We start from the raw sequence: 21,906 nt of genomic DNA on the forward strand, positions 1-21,906 counted from the left end.
ATATAGTGAAATGATTTGACATGAACTTAGTGATGGGCAGTAATTGGAATAGGTCCAGTGTTCAATATTCTGTCACAGAGTAGTTTTTGGTAGTCTACCAATGTTTTTTTTTTAATCTTTTTAGGAGCTTAAAGATATTCGTGAGTCTGGAATGAAGAATTTCCGTAATATCCTAGTGGATGATACGAACATTTTGTCTTGGCAAGGGCTTATTGTTCCTGTAAGTAGACCACAGTACATAATACAGTTTTTGTAGTTGATCATGCTTTAATTATCAATTCACTGTTAATTCACAGTTTAAAGCTCATCTTACAGAAATTAACTAACTATTTATTTCATTTTTTTAAAGATTAGTGGTGAACTCAGTCCCTTAACTGGATTATTGGTAATTGCCTGAAATCAATGTGAACAATGCACATATCTGATGTCATTTCTGTCCCTGTAGAAGCACCTGGCCTGGTATCCATTCATCACAGAGAATTGCCCCTTTCCATCTTTTTAACATAGTTGTGTTTGTTTCTTGCCTCAGCTAATGTGCAGTTGAAGCTCATCAATGTTTCATTATCTCCCAGTGTTTGATTGTTCCATGTTAGTGTAGCAGTTGGTGTGATGCTATTACAGCTCGTGATTTTCAGAGTTCAATTTGGCATCCTCTAGTAAGGTTTGTATGTTCTTCCTATGAGTGCCTGGGTCTCCTCCCACAGTCCAAAGATATACCAGTTAGTATGTTAATTGGTCATTGTAAATTGTATTTATCATTAAAAATTTTGTCCAGCTTTCTTTTAATTTGTAGAATTCCAGTTTAATTATCATTACATTTTCAGTTCTAATATTTCCATGTTTCAAATCCCCACTGGCTTCTCATTTAAATAATATCATTTGCCCCTGTAACTCACCACAATATTTGGATTTCTCCAATATCCCCAAAGAAAATTACTCTGAATATTGGCAGCCGTATATTTCACTGTGCATTTTTTTTCCCTCTGATACCCCTCTACCTAACTCTTATTACTTTAAAATGCGGTTTGAGACCTGCTTGTGATCAAACTGTTGATCAGTTTCGGTAATCTTCTGGCTTCTGTTTCTAGTAAATATAACAGTTTTAATAGTTCTCTATTAATGAGAATTATTACATTTGAATGAGGATATCATTACATGTAATTAAAAAGGCTGCCGAGGTAAGTTCAGAATATGATGTTGACGTATGAGTTAAGGAAGGTTACAGTAGTATTAAGTTACTGGGTTAGCAGCTTATCTTTAGCGCCTTTGATTTCATAGTGCAGGTTCAGTTCTCACCATGGTAACCATGGGAGTTAAACTCAAAAGCTAGTTCAGTCATAGTAATTGTCATGTACCATCCAGCTGGGTCTTCTAATGTACAACAACAAATTCAGAGTGGATCAAATTATGGACACATTATTATTTTACTTGCAAGGGAAACTACCTCCACACATTGGAGAAAAGCTTCAATCTTTTAGCTCAAACAAACAAATTTTATATGTTCTACATGTAACTCTCGCTTACGGCGTGTTACACTGCGGTGCTACACTTTCCCCCCCACCAAATTTAGTCACGTCCTTATGATGTTGAGATAATTCACCAACCTTTCCTGCAAAACACTAAGTCTAATCCAGGTGTAAAAAGCAGTGGCATAACTCACCAACACAGTACCAACATAGTGCAGGTTCACATAGTCACACTCCGTTTCCTTGGTGCCATGTAGGCCAACCTATCCCGTGGTCTCCTAATTCTCTGAGACCTCAGCACCCCATCATATAACTCTTCAGGTTCCGACATTACTGGGGATACCTGACGAGGCCTCCCCCTATCTATAATTCGTGCCCACCTGCAACTCGGATCCCTCTGGTTTGTGATCAAACCCTGCTTCCTCCCCTACACAGTCCTGCTGAACCCAGGCTGCCCCCCCCTCCCCCACTTCACCTGTCTCTGGGAGAAGGGCAGGGAGTCTCTTCCTCAATCACTGGGGAGTTAGTGAAAGGCAGCATATACCACACGTCCAGGTTCTCATCCTCCAAATCAGTATCCCTCTCAGGGGTGGAGACTGGCCTAACCTCACCTGTTGGGGGCCTGGTAGTCCCCCCACGTTTCCGAAGAGCCCTCTTACTAGGTGTAGGCTCCAAGTCAGACTGTGGGTCTACCTGCACCTCTTGTCCCAGGGGCAGAAGGTGGTTCTGATGGAGAATCTTGACAGTCCCATTCCCATCCTCTGGTTTCACCTGGAAAATTAGTAGGTTTGGCATCTGACTCCACTACATAGGGCATAGCCGCCCAGCGGTCAGCCAGCTTATACTCTCCAGGTAGCCTTATGAGGACTCTGTCTCCCGGCAGGAGCTGGGAGAACCTCAGCTTTAGATCATACCTTCTCTTAATCCCTTGATTCTATTTGGCAGCTGTGACCCCAGCTATTCACCTCTCTTCTCATGTCAGACACATACATAAGTGTCAGACACATAAGCCTTTGGTGGTAAGTCACCCTCATCAGTCCCAAAACAAAGGTCAGTGGGCAACCTTGCCTCGTGCCCAAACATCAGATAATATGGCCAGCTTTATTTTGTGTACAATTATAACTGTGAGCCAGATGCCCAATATGTTGACTCCACGTGCTCTTGCTGATCTCTAGGGTCCTGAGCATGTCTAGCAAGGTCTGGTTAAAGCGCTCTGGCTGGGGATCACCCTGTGGGGACTTTCAAATGAGTCTACTCTGGAAAGTCCATCCCTGATCACCAAGTATTTGCCTGGGAAGGCCATAATAATGAAATATTTCTGCCATAATACCTTTGCCACCAGAGACGCCCTCTGGTCCTTGGTAGGAAAAGCCTGAGCATATATGGTGTAGTGGTCCATGATGACTAAGACATTCGCCGTGTTGCTGGCATCAGGTTCTATTGACAAGTAATCCATATGCACCAGGTCTCTGCAGGTGGGTCAAGGGTAGGCAGTGTCTTTCGCCGTATGCATCAAATGCATGACTTGCAGTATTCTTTGACCTCCGACTTCATTCATGGCCAGTAAAACTGGTCTCTGAGCAATCCATAGGTCTCCTCCACCCCCAAATGTCCAGAATCATCATGAAGTGATTTCAATGCCATCCTCTGATACTTCTCGGGAGGGACCAGCTGGCAACTCTGGGGGTGACGTGACCCAGTATAAGATCTGGTTCTTCAACTCCAACCCAGGCCATTCTCGTAGTAATGGAGGCACCGATGTGTGTTTCGTCCTGTGTGCCTGAGCCATGTCTCCCTTTTCAACCACTGCCCAAATGGTACCAATGCTGGGATCATCTCGCTGAGCAGCAGCCACTTCTCCAGAACTGGCAGCTGATTTGTCTTCAGAACAGTCAGGTTACAATAAACTTGGGGGATGGCATCATCAGAAGCCCCCAATTGATCCGCCGTTCACTCCTGCCCCTCCTTTTCCTCTGCATTTATGGTGATGGCAATCTGAGACAGGGCCTTCACCCCCAGAGCAGGAATGCTCTCTCACTCCTCGTCTCTGACCAGTCACTCATGCACTGGTTGGGACAAAGCATCAAGATCAACGTTCCTGCTTCCTGGCCAGTACTTCAGGCTGAAATCATTGGCAGACAACACCATCAGCCACTGTGGCATCCAGTTTTGCTGAGGCCGGGATATAAGTTAGGGTGTTGGTGTCTGTCCTCACCTCAAACTTCGCCCCATAGAGGTAGCCACTCAGCTTATCCACCACCGTCCATTTCAACACCAGAAATTCCAACTTGTGTGTGGGATAGTTTTTCTCAGAGGGTGACAGATTCTGGCTGACACACACAATGGGCAGCCCAGAGCCCTGATCCTGATATAGGACCCCCTTGGCTGGCATCCGTTGCAGTACATACGGTAATCGGGGGTCCGCAAAAGCCAGCACCAGCGCCTGGGTCAGCAGCTCCTTCAGCAACTGAAAGGGCTCCTCACATTTTGCATTCCACCTCAGTCCAAAGGGCTCCGATGGGCTAAGATACTCCTGCGATAGTAACCACAGAAACTGAGGAATGAGTGCAGAGTGCCCACAGTCTAAGGTCTTGGTCAAGTGGTTACCGCCTCTATCTTAGCTGGATATATAGCTACTCCATCCCGTACAACTATGTGCCCAACATAACAGATGTTTGGCAGAACTGGCACTTGTCCAGGGAAATTTTTAACCCTTCAGCTTTCAGGCAGCCCTGCACCTTCAGCAGTCTTGCTGCATGTTCTTCCAAGGTGGATCCAAATACTATGAGGTCATCCAGTTATACTAATACCTCAAGCAAATTCATATCCCCCACTGTCTTCGCCATGACCCACTGGAAGGTTGCAGGAGCTCCCAAGATGTCGTGGGACAACCTTTCGAATTGGAAAAATCCCAGGGGACATATACATTCTGTTTTCTCTTTGTTGGCCTCACTCATGGGGATCTGGTAATATCCACTCAAGTCCAGCACACTGAACCACTTCGCACCAATCAGGCAGACCAGCGCGTCTTCAATCCTCAGGACAGTATACTGGTCAGGGATGATGCGCATGTTCAGAGTCCTATAGTCCACCCACATCCATACCTTCCCGTTCTTCGTTCGGGCCATGACTATTGGGGACGCATAGGGGCTTCGGGACTCGGTGATGATCCCAGCTTCCTTCAACTTACACAAATGCTGCCAAACATCCTCCACCTCTGCAGGGGCCAGTCGCTGCAACATTTCTCTGAACGGGGTATCCTCAGTCACCTGGAGAGTGTGATGCATGCTCTTGGAACAACCCACATCAAACTCGTCAGTGGAAAAGACACCTTCCAGCTTCAACATCTTCTCTACCAGCCTCCTCTTCCAACCCCCAGGAACTGGAGAACCTCCAAAGTTGAATGACTCAGTGGTCAACTTTCCCCCCTTTTCTAATAGTTTCTCACCCGGCGTGTGTCCCAGGGGCACTGGACATTACCGGTCACCGGGAACAAATGTGCCAGGGGCATGCCCAGCTTGAAGGTGACCTCCCTCTTAGTAGTGTTCCTGACATTCTCTGCCATCCTGCGTTCCTGTACAACCAACGGCTTCTGCAATTCAGGCCTCACCAGTACCCCAGCCGGAAATCCCGACTCCCCCTTGTTGTCTTAGCATGCACTAAGGGGGTTTCACCCTCAGGCCCTCCAGGAAATTTGGGGATCCCCATCACTGTCGCTACTTCCCTGGGCCATACCACCATTGGCTTCGACTGGGTGAACCACACAGTCCCTCATTTAAATTCAGTGTCGGGCCCAATGCTGCCACACACTTCCTCAAAAGCAGCTCAAAACCCCAGGTGCACGGACAATGTTCCCAGAAAGCTCTCGCCAGCCTTCTCCTTGCAGACCCCTATTAGCCTCTTCACGAGAGAGGTGTTGGTCCCCACCAGAATTGAAATGCTGCCCTTCTCAACAGGGTCCGGACAAACCAGCACCAATGTATCAGGAACCTCAGACACTCCCACATCGGCCTCCAAGAACTCCAACTTCACTGACAAATAACCATCGTATGGATAATCAACAGTAAGCCCCCTGGTCTCCAGTGTCCTGAATGGTGTCAATGGTAAACGTTTCAGATACTAGTTGTAAAACAAACTGTACAACAACGTGGCCCCGTGTTGAGTATGGCTTTAGCATAAATACTCTGTATTTGTAGCAACACACTGGAGCATGGACCCACTAAGCCTTCAGGAGTTGGACCTTTCGCTTTCAGGGGTTCCTTGGTACTTTGCTGAGAATGTGTTCCCCCAGAGACACCAGGCCTCACTAGGTCTGCTCTTAAGTTTTCCCAACAACTCTCTCTGCTGAGGTACTAGGGGGCTCACTCTCCTTCGGGCTTGACACCTGCTGCCAGAAGCCCTCTGCATTGTTCGTCCCCTTGGGGAATCCACCCCCCCATTAGCTCCATCATATGGAGGGGTCACACATAACAGCTGACATAGCTCCGTTCTCTGTGGTCACTTCACTGCAGGGAACTACTACCGATGACTGTATCCTGTTGACAGAGTCCTCCCGTGCCTCCACCGCATTCTCTTCTTCCTGTACCTCTCTGATCAGCTCAACTAAAGATGGAGGGGGGCGCATCTTATGAGACTTTCGGAGACCCCAAGCAATCAGGTCATGGGACTGGGCGCCCCAGGCTATCGGGTTCATTCTTATCTGATCCATCTCAGCTGCCTGAATGACCCCTCTGCGCTGCAAGCAACTTAGCTGCCTCTCTAGCCGAGAAATAAAAGCAGTAAGCTTCTCCCCCTTCCCCTGATGCATGATCTGAAACCCCACAATGAGTTCCATTGGGCTTCCTGTTGGGCCAAAAACATTGTCCAGTGCTTGGATGTAATTGACAGCCGTCACTATGGGGGATTTCAACCTGACAGTTCTCACAATGTCAGCGGCCCACCCATTCAAACTTTAAACCAATCTCCGTCGCTTTTCATCATCAGGGCACTGCCACTCATCTAACGACTGAGCGTCCGCTCCGCCCAAGTCTCATACTCCTCCTCCCCTTTAGGGGTGGGCATTATTCCGGAGAATAGCCAGGACTTTGAATCTGATTTTTCCATTTATTTGCCAGAGAAGGGCAGATACTACCTCAGAATTCTCACTCTTCACCAGGAAACGTGGACTAATTAAACATTCCAAATCCAACTATCCTTTCCCCTCACTCCTCAGAAATGAGGGAATCCTGTCTTTGAAATTCTCCCCCCACCCCGCCCCCCCAAACCCGGGTACAGCTTCCTCAGCGCTGGTCTGCATTAAAATGAGAGCTGCGCCAGCCATTTTATCAAACTTCCACCCACAACTGCAACTTCAACAGTACTTAACAGTGGAATTAATAATTCATCCGGAGTACAAATATCTGCCCCACTGGTTCATTGCTCAGGGTAATCACTCAGCATCCAATGGAATCAATCCTGAACATAACCCCCACAATTGTAATTCTTGCTTCAGCTAGCAGCTTAATATTGGGGGTGATAGCCCCCTGTTATAAATCAGTACCCCGAAATCACAAACAGTACAGAACATGCGATATTAAACGATTAAGCTTTATAATTCTTACTTTGACTATATGGTTAGTAAAGAAAGGAAAAAAGGTAAAAGAAGGGCCCAATCTTATTAAACAGTCTGTTGCGCAATGTTGGAGCTCACTGAAAAGTCGATCATCCACCATCGACCTCCTCCAATCGTTGCTGCCCTTCAGACTCTCGCTTCAAGTCCACCCTGTCTGGAGGTCTACCAAATGTTTCCAGTCGCGTCTTCTCTCCTCATCTCTCCCTGGCAAAAAACTGCGAAAATCTCACTTCCAACTCACAAGAAAGAACAACAGCATTCCAAACCCCATTATCTCTAGTCATAATGCAAACATTGCTGCTACAGAGAAACCACTAACATTAACAATAAACCTTACAGCATGTTACATAAAGAGAGCAGTAGTTAGGTTGTTTCATTCCATAGTAACGTCCCTCCATTATTTGCAAGTACTTCCGAAACAAAAAATCTTGCCACTTGCTTTTTAGAGGATTCTTCTCCATGACAGCTGTGTTCTGTTTTTCTGTTGTCAAAATAGTCCTGCCATAAACTCCCTTTCCCCGCTCAAAAAACATGCAGACACCTTAAAGCTTCCATCCATCCAAACTAGCAAAGCATTCTGGGATCTCACAGGTTCCATTTTGTCACATTATATTTTACTTGAAGACTTCAGGGTTGCAAATATATTTCCACATAACCTTGAAATTATAGGTCAGAGCAATTGTGCAGTTAGTTCAGCCACTCCTTCACAGTGCCAGAGAGCCAACTTTAATCCTGACCTCAAGTAGTATCTGTGCATTTTGTGTGTTCTCTCTTTTCACTACATGGGTTTCCTTTGGGTGTTTCCAGCTTCCACCCACAATAATATCTGTAGATTGGTAGGCAAACTGGCTGTTGGGTACGGTAGCATAGTGGCTTACAGTGTGAGCAGCCCGGGTTCAATCTGATGCCTGTAACCGTGTGGGTTTCCTCTGGGTACCCCGGTTTCCCTCCACAGCCCAAAGACTTTCTGGTTGGTAGGTTAATTGGTCATTGTAAATTGTCCTGTGATTAGGCTAGGGTTAAATTGGGAGGGGGGGGGGGGGGAGTTGCTGGCTGGAAGGGCTGGAAGATCCTGTTCTGCACTCTTTCTCAATTAATCAATAAAACTGTGGAGCTGTCATTCCTGTTCTGTATCTGTTCTGCTTCTGGTAGGTCAGGCAGCTGGTCAGCTACATTGTCCATCATCAGGTGCAATATGGCCCCTCCTCTTGTTGCACTTCTGCAATTGATTAAAGAAACTCCAGGATGCACCTAACAAATTCTGCTGCAACAGCCCCCCCCCCCAACCCATTTTACCCCCTTCTCCATCTCTTCTAATGCATTGGGAGCCTGGAACATAAAGCATCCAGTCTTGTCCCTCTCTTGACCAAGAGTCATCATAGTTCCATGTACTTATCCTTGACCCCTTCTCCCCTCCAGACCCTCACCTCCATACCCCCCTCCATACTCCAATTCTACCTTGAACCCTAATGTTGATAACCCAATCTCCTCCAGCCTTTCACCTTCATCCCAACCTTACCCCTATTCCTAAACTTAACCTCACACACATCTACATGCCCACACTGTCAGACACACTACAATCCATCTCCCCCCAACACCAAGCATAAGCAATAATCCCACCACACCCATAAACTCTTAGCATATTCATAACTCTAAATCTTCAGATTGTAAGTTTGTGAGTTCTTTAGAATTTTCTCTATTTCTGCATAAATGTGACCTAGAATGTGATCATATCTTCACATGTCCTAAAACTAGATAGAGAACCCAATTAAATAAGCACACAAAAAAAACTTTCATTTATTTATTGAGGAAAAAATTATCTAGTACTATGTGTTTGTTGGAAAAATATGTGAACCTTACTTTTCAGTGACTTGGTGTGACACCCTTGTACAGTAATAACTTCAACCAAACATTTCTGTTAAACTGTTAATCAGTCCCACACTTTGGCATTGAGAAATTTTAGGCCATTCCTCCTTACAAAACTGCTTCAACTCTGGGATGTTGGTGGGCTTCTTTTCATGTCTGCTTGCTTCAGGTCCTTCCACAACATTTCTATAGGAGTAAGGTCACTACTTTGACTCAGCCATTCCCAAACATGAAATTCCTTCTGCTTTAACCGTTCTTCAGTAAATTGACATGTGCCTTGCTGCATGACCCACTTTCTCTTGAGCTTCATTTCACGGATGGGTACCCTGACATTTTCCTGTAGAGTTTGCTGGTACAATTCAGAATTCACAGTTTGATCAATGATAGCAAGCCATCCTGGTCCCAAAGCAGCAAAGCAGGTCCAAACCATGACACTGCCACTGCCGTGTTTCACAGATGGGACAAGGTACTTATGCTGGAATACAGTGTTTTCTTGTTGCCAAGCAAAACGTTTCTCATATAAGCCAAGAAGTTCTATTTTGGATTCATCCATCCACAGAGCATTCTTCCAATAGCTTATCCATGTGGTCTTTAGCAAACAGTATACAAGCAGCAATGTTCTTCTTGGAGAGTAGTAGCTTTCTTCTTGCAATCCTGCTATACACATCATTGTTGTTCAGTGTTTGCCTGATGGTAAACTCATGAACATTTGACATTAGCCAATGCAAGAGATGCCTGTAGCTCCTTGGATGTTACCCTGGGGTTCTTTGTGTCTTCCTGGAATATTACATGCCTTGCACTTGGTCGACCACTCCTTGGGAGAGTAACAATGGTGTTGTTTCCTCCATTTGTACACCATCTTCTTGACTGTGCACTGTGGAGCCCAAGCTCTTTAGAAATGGTTTTGTATTCTTTTCCTGCCTGGAAAAGGATGGATGCTTTCCATCAACAACTTTTTTTTCTGTGGTCCTTGGAAATCTTCTCTGGACGAGGCTGGTGAAGATCAAACTTGATAGTGAAGACCACAGTTTATGTTCTTTAAATGGGGCAGGGCCTCCCACACCCACACCTGATTATCATCCCATTGATTGAAACACCTGACTCTTAATTTCCCGTTTAAGTGAACTGTTAATCCTAGAGGTTCACATACAGAGGCGTGCAAAAGTTTGGGAATCCCGGTCAAAATTTCTGTTACTGTGAATAGCTAAGCGAGTACAAGATAACCTGATTTCCAAAAGGCATAAAGTTAAAGATGACACACTTCTTTAATATTTTAAGCAAGATTGCTTTTTTATTTCCATCTTTTACAGTTTGAAAATAACAAAAAAGGAAAAGGGTCTGAAGCAAAAGTTTGGGCACCTTGCATGGTTGTTACTTAATAACACCCCCTTTGTAAACACTTTCTATAGCCAGCTAAGAGTCTTTTTATTCTTGTTTGGGGGTTTTCACCCATTCTTCCTTGTAAAAGGCTTGTAGTTCTGCGGGATTCTTGGGCTGTCTTGCATGTTTAGGTTGGGGGACTGTGAGGGCCGTGGCAAAACCTTCAGCTTGCGCCTCTTGAGGTAGTCCATTGTTGATTTTGATGTGTGCTTAGGATCATTATTCTGTTGTAGAAGCCATTGTGGCGACCCACTTTCTGCGCAGGCGAACTGGCTCACAAATAGCCAGCGCGTGGGGGGAGACTTTGGTAATGCACCTCTGACATCATTTCCGCCCGGAGGGGGCGGGTGCTAGGGATTAAATGCCAGCGCCGTGAAGTTGGAATAAACTAGTCTCGAAACGATGTGTAGCACATCGCTACACCATTCTCTTTTCACCTTCAGCTTTTTTACAGACAGTGTGATGTTTGCTTCCAGAATTTGCTGCTATTTAACTGAATTTATTCTTCCCTCTACCAGTGAAGTGTTCCCTGTGCTAATCACTGCAACACAAGCCCAAAGCATAATTGATCCACCCCTGTGCTTAACAGTGTTCTTTTCATGAAATTCTGCACCCTTTTTTTCTCCAAACATACCTTTGCTCATTGAGGCCAAAAAATTCTATTTTAACTTCATCAGCCCACAGGACTTGTTTCCAAAATGTATCAGGCTTGTTTAGATGTTCCTTTGCAAACTTCTGACACTGAATTTTGTGGTGCGGACGCAGGAAATGTTTTCTTCTGATGACTCTTCCATGAAGGTCATGTTTGTGCAGGGTGTCACTGCACAGTAGAACAGTGTACCACCACTTCAGAATCTGCTGAATCTTCCTGAAGGTCTTTTGCAGTCCAACGGGGGCTTTGATTTGCCTTTCTAGTAATCGTACGAGCAATTCTCTCTGTAAGTTTTCTTGGTCTTCCAGACCTCAACTTGACCTCCACCATTCCTTTTAACAGCCATTTCTTAAATACATTACGAACTGAGGAAATGGATACCTGAAAGCACTTTGCTATCTTCTTATAGCCTTCTGCTCTGTGGGCATCATTTATTTTAATTTTCAGAGTGCTAGGCAGCTGCTTCGAGGAGCCCATGGCTGCTGATTGTTGGGACAAGGTTTGTGGAGTCAGGGTATTTATAGAGCTCTGAAATTTGCATCACCTGGCCTTTCAGAACAGTGACTGTGAACAAGCCATAGCCCTAACATACTAATTAAGGTCTGCAACATTGATAAAAGTTATCTAAGAGCTCAGATCTCTTGGGGTGCCCAAACTTCTGCATGGTGCTCCTTTTCTTCACTCTAAAATTGCATTATACTGCAAAGTTTTGAGGACTCTAACCCCAGATACCTTAAGTTTAAGGACTTGAACCTCACCTTATACCTTGATCTTGAGGACTCGAACCTCACTCTCTTAGTTACCATAGTACTGTGGCGACCCATTTCCTAGCGTATCCGAACCGACTCACAATTAGATAGCCTACGGGGGTTTGCGAGCACAGAGCTTTGGAGCCTCTGCGCCATGGGGGGCCGGTTGACAGAGGCTTAAAAGTGAGGCTGAAGTTTTCGAATAAAGTTTTTTCCTTCGACTGCAGTTACCGACTCCGTGTCGTAATTTTAGCGCTGCGTGTAGCACACCGCTACAGTACTAACTGTGTACTAACTAAGTAGGAGCTCGTCAAAGGGTCACCAAAGTGGTCAATTAATGAGGGATCAAGGTAAATCTTACCTCGTGGGCCCATCCACCTCAGGTCGTTACCACAGAGTCAACCACTGACGCCGTCTTTACGGAGATACCTCGTCTTGAGCTAGCTGGCTCGCCAACTTGTAAACTTCTTTCGATCTACCCGATGCAAAGACACCATGTACTATGGTGAAAGTAACTTTAAATCTTTATTAGCAAGTTACTCGAGAGAACCCTCCTTAAGCACTCTCTCTCAGAGGCTGCTTCAAGGGTCTCTCTCGCCTGAAGCAAATACAGTTCTTTTTATATAATGCAGTCATGTACACGGATACATGTGGGTTCACCCCCTTAGTTTCTGTACAGGCGGGTATTGTTAACTTTATCAGTCATAAATTGTTTGTATAACAGTTTTAATTGCTACTATGTCTGGATACAAACAAGTACAGGCTTACCATCCAAAGCCTCCTGCCCTTGAAAATAGGCACTCTTTTGTATGCTTATCTTGCAGGTGCCATAAGGAATACAAGGCAAAATAGGTTTCTCACAGCAATTAATCAAGCAGTGATACAAGTTACTCTAAGCAAAACTGAAGTTAAGCACAGATCACATACCAAGGATGATGTCACCCGCTCAGCTTTTCTTATGAGAAAGCATTTGTGTGTCTATACTCTTTTTCTCTAGCTCTTAGCTTCTATGACCCTTACAAAAAATAGCCAGGGTCACAAGTGGCCTACAAGATGCAAACTTCTTAATATTAATTACAATGTTACATGGGATAATAAATTTTCTAGTGAAAATCTACTAAGCTTGAAGGACTGGGGCTTGGGTAGTGTTCAGGGCAGTGTGGGAAATGTCATTCCTGAGCCATCAGGATTTCTGAATAGTTGGTTAGTGAATTATTGGAGATTTGCTGCAGTCCTTTTGAAGACCCTTTTCAGGACATCTCAAAGCAAAAGGTTCATAGGTTCATTTTTTAGCAGAGCACATATGCAGTATACAACTCTTAAGATTCTTCTCCAGAGTGTCACAAAACAGAAACCTTGGAAGTCAGTTCAAAGAGAAATAGCAAACTCAACCCCTCTCACACAGAAAAAAGAATGGTAACATGATCATCACCCCCCTTCCCCCCACACAAAACGTAACAAGAACATTGGTCCCAAAATACCCCTCTCCCCACACAAAAAACTAATAAAAATGCAACATGAATGTCGCCCCCCCCCAGACCTTTCTGCACAAAAAGACTAACAAAAGTGCAACAAGAACATCAACGGCCAAATCCACCTCCACACACACAAAAAACAACGAGAAGGAATGGGTGAAAACATGGAATATAAAAACCATAAAGGCCATAGTCCAGAACCTTGCTAACATCCTCAATATCATCAAGAGAGCTCAAAGGCAGAGTCTTCCCTCTGGACACAGCGGTTGACCACATAGGCTCCTTCTCCAACAGCAGAGTGATCCCATCAGCAGTCAGAAAGCAGGTAGCCAGCACTCGCCTCAGTTTTCAATCTTCCTTGTCATTTCAATTGATGAAATGTAGTCGAGCATCAGCTTGCTTCCTGTCTCGTTGTTTCTCTGCCTGAAGGCTCACACTCACGGCCTCCCGGAATCTTCTCAGAGACAGCAAAGCGCTGGGTCACTCAATCAATCTCCGAACTGTAAATCGTAGGCTCCAACAGTTCCAGAACCACATTTGAATCACAAGATGAAAAACAGATGTAAAAAGTGGTGAAGTAAATGGTTTCCTGGTCAATCCAAAAGATGCTGACCTAGGCATTGTGTACAGCCGCCATCTTGACCAGAAGATCACATGTATGTGCACTTCACAAATAAGGACCCACTATTACAGCCATATATATCCTTCCTTGAAACGTGTCTCCACCGCCAACTAACTCCAGTTGGTTTCAGGATCCGTTTTCGAGCTTCTCAATTTGGACCTTTTGAGGATCCCAGGTACTCACATTTAATTGACTCTGCCTCCCGTTGTTTCTCCCATCGAGCTCTGAGGGCGACACTCTCTGCCATGAGAAGGTACCTGGCATCCCTATCACAATCCCTTCCACGCCTCCGGGGCATCTTTTTCTCAGTTTGCAATGGACCTGTCCATTATTTCATCCTCCATCGGATCTATGTGTACAATCGCCGTTTCTTTGACTTTATCTCATCCTGCAAGGATCGCAAGATCTTCCAACTGCCGACTCCAGAGCATGGACTTCATTCATATCGCGGCCCTGGGCCCGGCTGTCGATCTCGGCTGCCCCAGCAACTCAGGGCGTATTGAAAACCCAGATTCCAGCACCATTAACGCGTGTTCCAACAACCATAGTCGGCTTCAAAGCGATTATGCAACCACCGACTGCGACTCCAGCCTTGAACTCCAGGCCGGGTCTTCACATGCTGCAATTGTGACTCCTGTCTCCCCTTCCCCCACCACCACTCTGCCATCCCCATCGTCAGTGCCTGGGCCCTCAGAGGCTTCATCTTCCTCTCACCCCAACCCTTCCCTCTCCACTGACACTACAGGCCTCCCCCCTCTGATCCCATCTCTCATCCGTGCCAAGTCTTTACCATTCCCTCCGACCTTCAACTCTCTGATGCAGAGCGCTGTGTCCTCGGTAAGGGCCTCAACTTTGTCCCCCTTCGCCCACACCTCAGCGAGTTCCACGTACACCATGAGGCTGAACTCTTCTTCCGCCGGCTCCATCTCTGAGCTTATTTCTTTGGCAAGGACTCTCCTACCCCCACTGATGACCCCTTCTCCTGTCTTCAACCCTCCTCCTCTTCATGGACACCCCGCTCTGGTCTTCTGCCTCCTCTGGATCTCTTTATTGCTAATTGCCGACGGAACATCAACAGTCTTGACTTCACCACACCCTGTTCCAATTCCAACCTCACTCCTTCTGAACGCTCTGCTCTCCGCTCCCTCTGCAGCAATCCCAACTTCACTATAAAACCTGCTGTTAAGGGGGGAGTTGTTGTTGTCTGGCATACTGACCTCTACCTGGCTGAGGCACAGCGACAACTCTCTTGATACCTCCTCTTATTTACCCCTTGATCATGACCCCACTAAGGAGCACCAGGCCATTGTCTCCTATACCATCACCAACCTTATCAGCTCTGGGGATCTCCCATCCACTGCCACCAACCTCATAGTTCCCACATCCTGCACTTTCCGTTTCTACCTCCTACCCAAGATCCACAAACCTGCCTGTCCAGGTAGACCTATTGTCTCAGCTTGCTCCTGCCCTACCGAACTCATTTCTGCATACCTGGATACTGTTTTATCCCACCTTGTTCAATCTCTTCCCACCTATGTTTGTGACACTTCTCACACTTTGAATTTTTTTCCAGTGATTTTAAGTTCCCTGGCCCCCACCGCCTTATTTTCACCATGGACATCCAGTCCCTATATACCTCCATCCCCCACCAGGATGGTCTCAAAGCTGTTCTCTTCTATTTGCATTCCAGACCTAACCAATTCCTCTCTACCACTACTCTCCCCCGTCTAGCAGAATTAGTTTTTACTCTCAATAATTTCTCCTTTGGCTCCTCCCACTTCCTCCAAACCAAGTGTGTAGCCATGGGCACCCGCATGGGTTCCAAGTCTATACGGGTCCCCCTCTTTTCCTTCGCTACATCGACGTCTGCATTGGCACTGCCTCCTGCATGCATGCTGAGCTCATTGACTTCATTAACTTTGCCTCCCCCTGCCCTCAACTTTACCTGGTCCATTTCTGACACCTCCCCCCCCCCCCCCCCCCCTTTCTTGATCTTCCTATCTCTATCTCTGGAGTCGGCTTATCTACTGATATCTACCAAAAATCTACAGACTCTCATTATTCCTCTTCCCACCCTGTCTTTTGCCAAAATGCCATCCCCTTCTCACAATTCCTCTGTCTCCGCTGCATCTGCTGTCAGGATGGGGCTTTTCATTCCAGAATGAAGGAGATGTCTTCCTTTTTTAAACAAAGGGGCTTCCCTTCTTCCACCATCAACTCTGCTCTCAAATGCATCTCTCTCTCATTTCCCGCACATCTGCCCTCACCCCATCCGCCCGCCACCCCACTCGGGATAGGGTTCCCCTTGTCCTCACCTACCACCCCACTAGCCTCCAGGTCCAACGTATAATTCTCCATAACTTTTGCCACCTCCAGTTGGATCCCACTACCAAGCACATCTTTCCCTCCCCCCCTTCTGCTTTCCACAGGGATCGCTCCCTACACAACTCCCTTGTCCACTCATCCCCCCCATCCCTTCCTGCCGCTTATCCTTGTAAGTGGAACAAGTGCTACACCTGTCCTTACACTTCCTCCCTCACCACCATTCAGGGCCCCAGACAGTCCTTCCGGGTGAGACGACACTTCACCTGTGAGTCGGCTGGTGTGGTTTACTGCGTCCAGTGCTCCCGGTGTGGTCTTTTATATATCGGTGAGACCCGACGCAGACTGGGAGACCATTTCGCTGAACACCTACGCTCGGTCCGCCAGAGAAAGCAGGATCTCCCAGTGGCCACACATTTTAATTCCATGTACCATTCCCATTCTGATATGTCTATCCATGGCTTCCTCTACTGTCAAGATGAAGCCCCACTCAGGTTGGAGGAACAACACCTGATATTCCATCTGGGTAGCCTCCAACTTGATGGCATGAGCATTGACTTCTCTAACTTCCGTTAATGCCCCTTCTCCCCTTCTTACCCCATCCCTGACATTTAGTTGTTAGTTTTTTTCTCTTTCTCTGCCCATCACTCTGCCTGTTCTCCATCTCCCTCTGGTGCTCCCCACCCTTTCTTTCTCCCTTGCCTCCCATCTCCAGCTCTGTATCACTTTTGCCAATCACCTTTCCAGCTCTTAGCTTCATCCCACCCACTCTGGTCTTCTGCTATCATTTCGCATTTCCCCCTCCCCCCACTACTTTCAAATCTTTTAGTACCTTTCCTTTCAGCTAGTCCTGACGAAGGGTCTCGGCCCAAAACGTCGACAGTGCTTCTCTTTATAGATGCTGCCTGGCCTGCTGTGTTCCACCAGCATTTTGAGTGTGTTGTTTGAATTTCCAGCATCTGCAGATTTCCTTGTGTTTGCTCTTTACAATTAAGGTAGTATTTACACTTAATTATAATGTGGGAAACATGGTAGCTAATCTGTGCCCAAGACATAGTCCGTAGGTCCATAATGAGAAGAATTCTACTTTCTTTTGTTTTTGAAATATTGGATGAAGTTGTAGATACTTATTTGCCAGAGATGATTCCTTGGTTGTCTTGAAATTAGTGTTATGTAATCATGTATGTTTAATGAGGGGTTGAGCCCAGTTTTACCATCTGATCAATTTTGTGTGTTCAATTCTGTGGAATAGGATCAAATCCACAACTTTAACTGGGACAAGAGGGCTTCAGCTATCTCTGGAAGCCTAGCTGATGCTGGTTGACAGGTTCAGGTAGATGTATATGAAGTAGAAATGTTGTGTAATGTTGTTTAAAAGAAGCCACACAAGCAGAGCCTTGAAATTCCAGAAAATAAACCTGTAGCATGAGTGTGCTTAAGAAATTGGAATAAAATCAGGCCATTTGGCCCATTGAGTCTCTGCCATTCCATCATGGCTAATTTATTATTTCTCTCAATGCCATTCTTCCATCTTCTCTGCTTGACTAACCTAGATGCTATCAACCTCTGCTTTAAATATACCTAATGATTTGGCCTCCACAGCTGTCCATGGCAGTGAATTCCACAGATTTACCACCCTCCAGCTAAACAAATTTCTCCTCATTTCTGTTCTAAAAATACTGTGCCTGAGCCCTCTAGTCAGGCTCAGGCGCGGTATTTACACAGAACATGACAGTACACTACAGTTCCTTTTGGCCCACAATGTTGGACCAGCTTTTTAACCTACTCTAAGGTCAATCTAACCCTTCCCTCCAACATAGCCCTCCATTTTTCTGTCATCCATATGCATAACTAAAAGTTTCTTAAATGCCCCTGATGTATCTTCCTCTATCACCTGGCAGCGTGTTCCATGCACCCACCACTCCCTGTGTGTAAAAAAACAACTTACTGTTGACACTCCCCTATACTTTCCTCCAATCATCTTTAATATTAAGCCCCCTGGCTGAGCCAATCGCCCTGGGATTTCTTCAGTAACCCAGTATATGACCTCATTAGAAGCATCAGTGGGAAAAGTGGGAATGAGAAGGAAACCAACAAATCCAACATTCTCAAGAATCAAGATGGTTTAATGCAATTTCCAGTACACAAGTGTAAAGCAGAATGAAATAATTGTTACTCCAGATCCAATGCAGCACAAAAAAAATAGCATAAAGAACAGAATAGTAAAAAACAGTAAATATAAATACATATACATAGACTGTATGTCCATAAAGTGACACGAGGAACAGGAGTGTCTGTACATAACATGACAGACAGAAAATGATAAAGTTGTGGTGGTTGGGGGTGTGGAGGAGTGGGTTAGTGGGTTGAGGTGTTAATGAGCCTTACTGTTTGGGCAATCTGCAGACCAATTCACTTAATGTCAGTGGTAGGAAAAATATTGACTCAAGGTAGGGTTAATTTCAGTTGTTAAAAGAGCTGAAAGAGCATTAAAAGAAATTAAGGGGCTTTGTTTTTTTTCTATTTTGAAGCAATATTGCTTGAGAGGAAATTGCATACACTGTGGTAGAGTTCTTGCTTGCTTACTGCCTATTACTCTGCTGGTATGTAGTGTCTGTCCTTGGTCTTCTCTATTCAGTTCAGTTTCAGTTTATCGTCATTTAGAAACCACAAATGCAATGCAGTTGAAAAATGAGACAACATTCTCCAGAATGATAACTACACCAGAAAATCCACATAGCGTTTGGTAATCCCCAAATCCAGAGTCCGGAGAGGCTGCTGCGTATTAATATCGTGCTACCATCTTAGCACATTGCCCGGAAAGGAGCCCCAAATCCGCCAGACAAAACAAGACTACCCAGACACACCAAGTCAAGAGACCAACTCTACCACCCAACAAACCAAAAACTAAAGCTACAAGACCTACACAAAACCACATAGTTACATATTGTTATAATTAACATATAGTTACAACAGTGCAGACAATAGACTGTAAGTTTGAAAGAAACCGCCACACAGTTTCCATAGGTCCACAGGGTCCCGATTAAACTCGTCATCCCATGCAGGCGGCAGAAGGAAGTACCCCCGCTATGGACTTCCACAGCATCGGACCCAGCCTTGCAGATGCAGCACACGGTGAAAACGCCCCAACTGCAGCGGACTCGGAGTCCGTCGAACCTCCAAGCCTTCGACATTCCCCTCTGGTACAGCCTTTCCGAGCATCATCCTCTGCCGAGTGCACTACAACGCCCCCGCCAACGGCCATCGGCAACGAGACCCCAAGGACTGGGGACCTGTTCTTCTCAGCAGAGACCCGAACCTCACAACAGCAGCAGCAACGAAGAAGGCCTTCCTGGAGATTTCCAGATGTTGCTCCGTGCTCCCATATCTGTTTTTCATCAGATTAGAATTGTGTTGTAGGTATGGTTCAGGGTCCTCTTGATAGTGTTCAGGATTTCACTGCAGTCAGTCATGCAAGATCCAGGTGGAGGTGTAGATTCAGAAATTCTGTCGCACCCAGATATAGAAAGATCTTCATTGTTGTTTCTGTAGCAATTTTTTTTTTTGACCAGTCAGGGTTGTTGGCCCTAAACTGAACCTCCTTAACCAGGGGGATTGGTGGACCATTCTTTAGTCTGGCCTCTACCCATTGACCTGTTTGGCATGGGTGACCTTACCAAGAATCAAAGCACAAGACCCTGACTCCTGCCAGCATAGCTCTCCAGGTCTCATTGAGGCATGCAAGCATCCAAACTCTATGACTTGTGGAGGGCTATTTCAAAGACAAAGAGACAATTTCAAATGAGATTGGAGGCGACATCAGATGCATGACAACTTTGGCAGGGTTTGCAAGACATTACTTTCAACAAAGCGAAACCCAAAAGTGTGATGCTTCAATACCAGATGAACTACGCCCGCTTTGAAAGTGAGAATATAACTGCAGATGTGAAGATTCCTGCTGTACCAGGTGACCCTATGATCTCTATCTTGGAGACTGATGTTAGCTTGTCTTTAAAGAGGGTGAACCCTCACAAGGCAGAAGGTCCTGATGGGAGTACCTGATAAGACTCTGAATACTTTTGCCAACCAACTGGTGGGAGTATTCAAGGACATTCTCAACCTTTCTTTCTGGTACTGGATCGCCAGACTTGAATGCCACAGATTCTAGTTATAGGGATGAATTGAAACCATCTTAATTATTCAGCTCGGTGTTCATTATCTGCAGGCTCCGCCGATTCAAAATCACCCAAAATAACAACAAAAAAAAAGACAGACCAGAAACTCATCACAAAGTGAACTACAGAGTCCACTCCACAAACTGCGTCAATTTAACCTTGCCCAAGATCCCACAGTATCAATGGGGGTTGAGGGGGAGAGACCTTCCATAGGGACCTTCCTCCGGCAGCACCGTGAGAGGCTGGTAGACGGCACTGAACACCTGCTTCCACACTTGCCTCAGTGAATTCAATCTTAGTGCTTTAATTGACAAGATTGGTGAGAAATGGAGGCTCTGGGCTTCTTGGCCTCAAGACTGTATCGATCGCTTAAAACGCACCACCAAAATGTAGATCACAGGCTCCATCAGTAGCTGACCCACATTTGAAAGGAAAAGGAGACATAAAGTTTCATGAACCATCTGGAGGATCTTCCCCTTGGTCATGTTGTCCGCTGGCACCATCTTCACAGTTTTAAATGGTAGAACCAGTGAATTTTTGATAAAGCACTAAAAATGCATATTACTGTTACCACTTGCATTCATGTTATGATTTCAAGTGTGGTGGTTGTCTATTGTATCCCACCATGACAGGAATCCTGTGCGGGAGTTTTTAAAGTGGAAAAGTCATTGCATTGGGACGTTTCCACTCTCTCAACCTTGGAAATCCAGGTCCATTGATATGAGCAGTCAGGATCTTCCTTGGCCTTGCAGTGGATGACCATGACTACTTCTGTGCCTTGTCATAACCTTTGTTCTCTATAAAGTGTTGCAGAGCTGCCTTTCTGGCTGTTGGATCTCATCTGTCCAGTCCACCAGAGCTGACTTCAGTTGCTAGAACAGGCATGTCCCCATCTCACTGGGATGTGAGGCTGCTGGCTACCGTCACTTAATTTATCTTGCTTGTCGAAGTGGTGTGCTGGGGTGTAGTCTCTGTCACATGCAAGCAGTTATTTGAAGTCATAGGTGAGAGCTGAGTGTCCGTTGGGGATCAAAGGTGAGTGAGCTGCTCCAGATTGGACATGACAAATCCCTTCACCAGAGGTGCAAGACGCCCCCCCCCCCCCCCGCACCTAACACAAAAGATGATTGTTGTGGTTGGAAGTCAGTCAATCAGGTACCAGATATCTCTACTGGAGTCCTTCAGGGTAGTATCCTAGACCCAAACAGCGTCAACTTTACTAATGATCTTCCTTCAGTCATACGATGTGAAGCAGGATGTTCACAATGTTTAGTACCATTCAGTGTTGCATCAGATAATCAAGTCAAGTCAAGTGGTCATTTTTATTGTCATTTCAACCATAACTGCTGGTACAGTAGAACGCAACACAGAAAAAAGCTGCACTAGACTACAGACTTACCCAGGACTGCATAAAGTGCACAAAACAGTGCAGGCATTACAATAAATAATAAACAAGACAATAGGGCAGTAAGGTGACAGTCCAGGCTCTGGGTATTGAGGAGTCTGATAGCTTGGGGGAAGAAACTTACATAGTCTGCTCGTGAGAGCCCGAATGCTTCGGTGCCTTTTCCCAGACGGCAAGAGGAAA

General features: G+C 45.7%; 1 protein-coding gene across 8 annotated transcripts in view; it reads left to right on the forward strand.

Annotated features, from left to right (window-relative positions):
* Positions 1-21,906, forward strand: part of LOC132377444 (ubiquitin-conjugating enzyme E2 L3) — an 87,116-nt gene that overhangs the window by 45,694 nt on the left and 19,516 nt on the right. For 7 of the 8 annotated variants that reach the window (XM_059943722.1, XM_059943725.1, XM_059943720.1 and 4 more), the window contains one exon: positions 125-220. The exons of the other annotated variant lie outside the window; for it this stretch is intronic. In XM_059943722.1, coding sequence (XP_059799705.1) covers positions 125-220 — 96 coding nt within the window. The remainder of the gene's footprint in view (positions 1-124; positions 221-21,906) is intronic. 8 annotated transcript variants of the gene reach the window in all.

This window comes from Hypanus sabinus, chromosome 18 (assembly GCF_030144855.1).
Source record: "Hypanus sabinus isolate sHypSab1 chromosome 18, sHypSab1.hap1, whole genome shotgun sequence".
In the NCBI taxonomy this organism is placed as follows: Eukaryota; Metazoa; Chordata; class Chondrichthyes; order Myliobatiformes; family Dasyatidae; genus Hypanus; species Hypanus sabinus.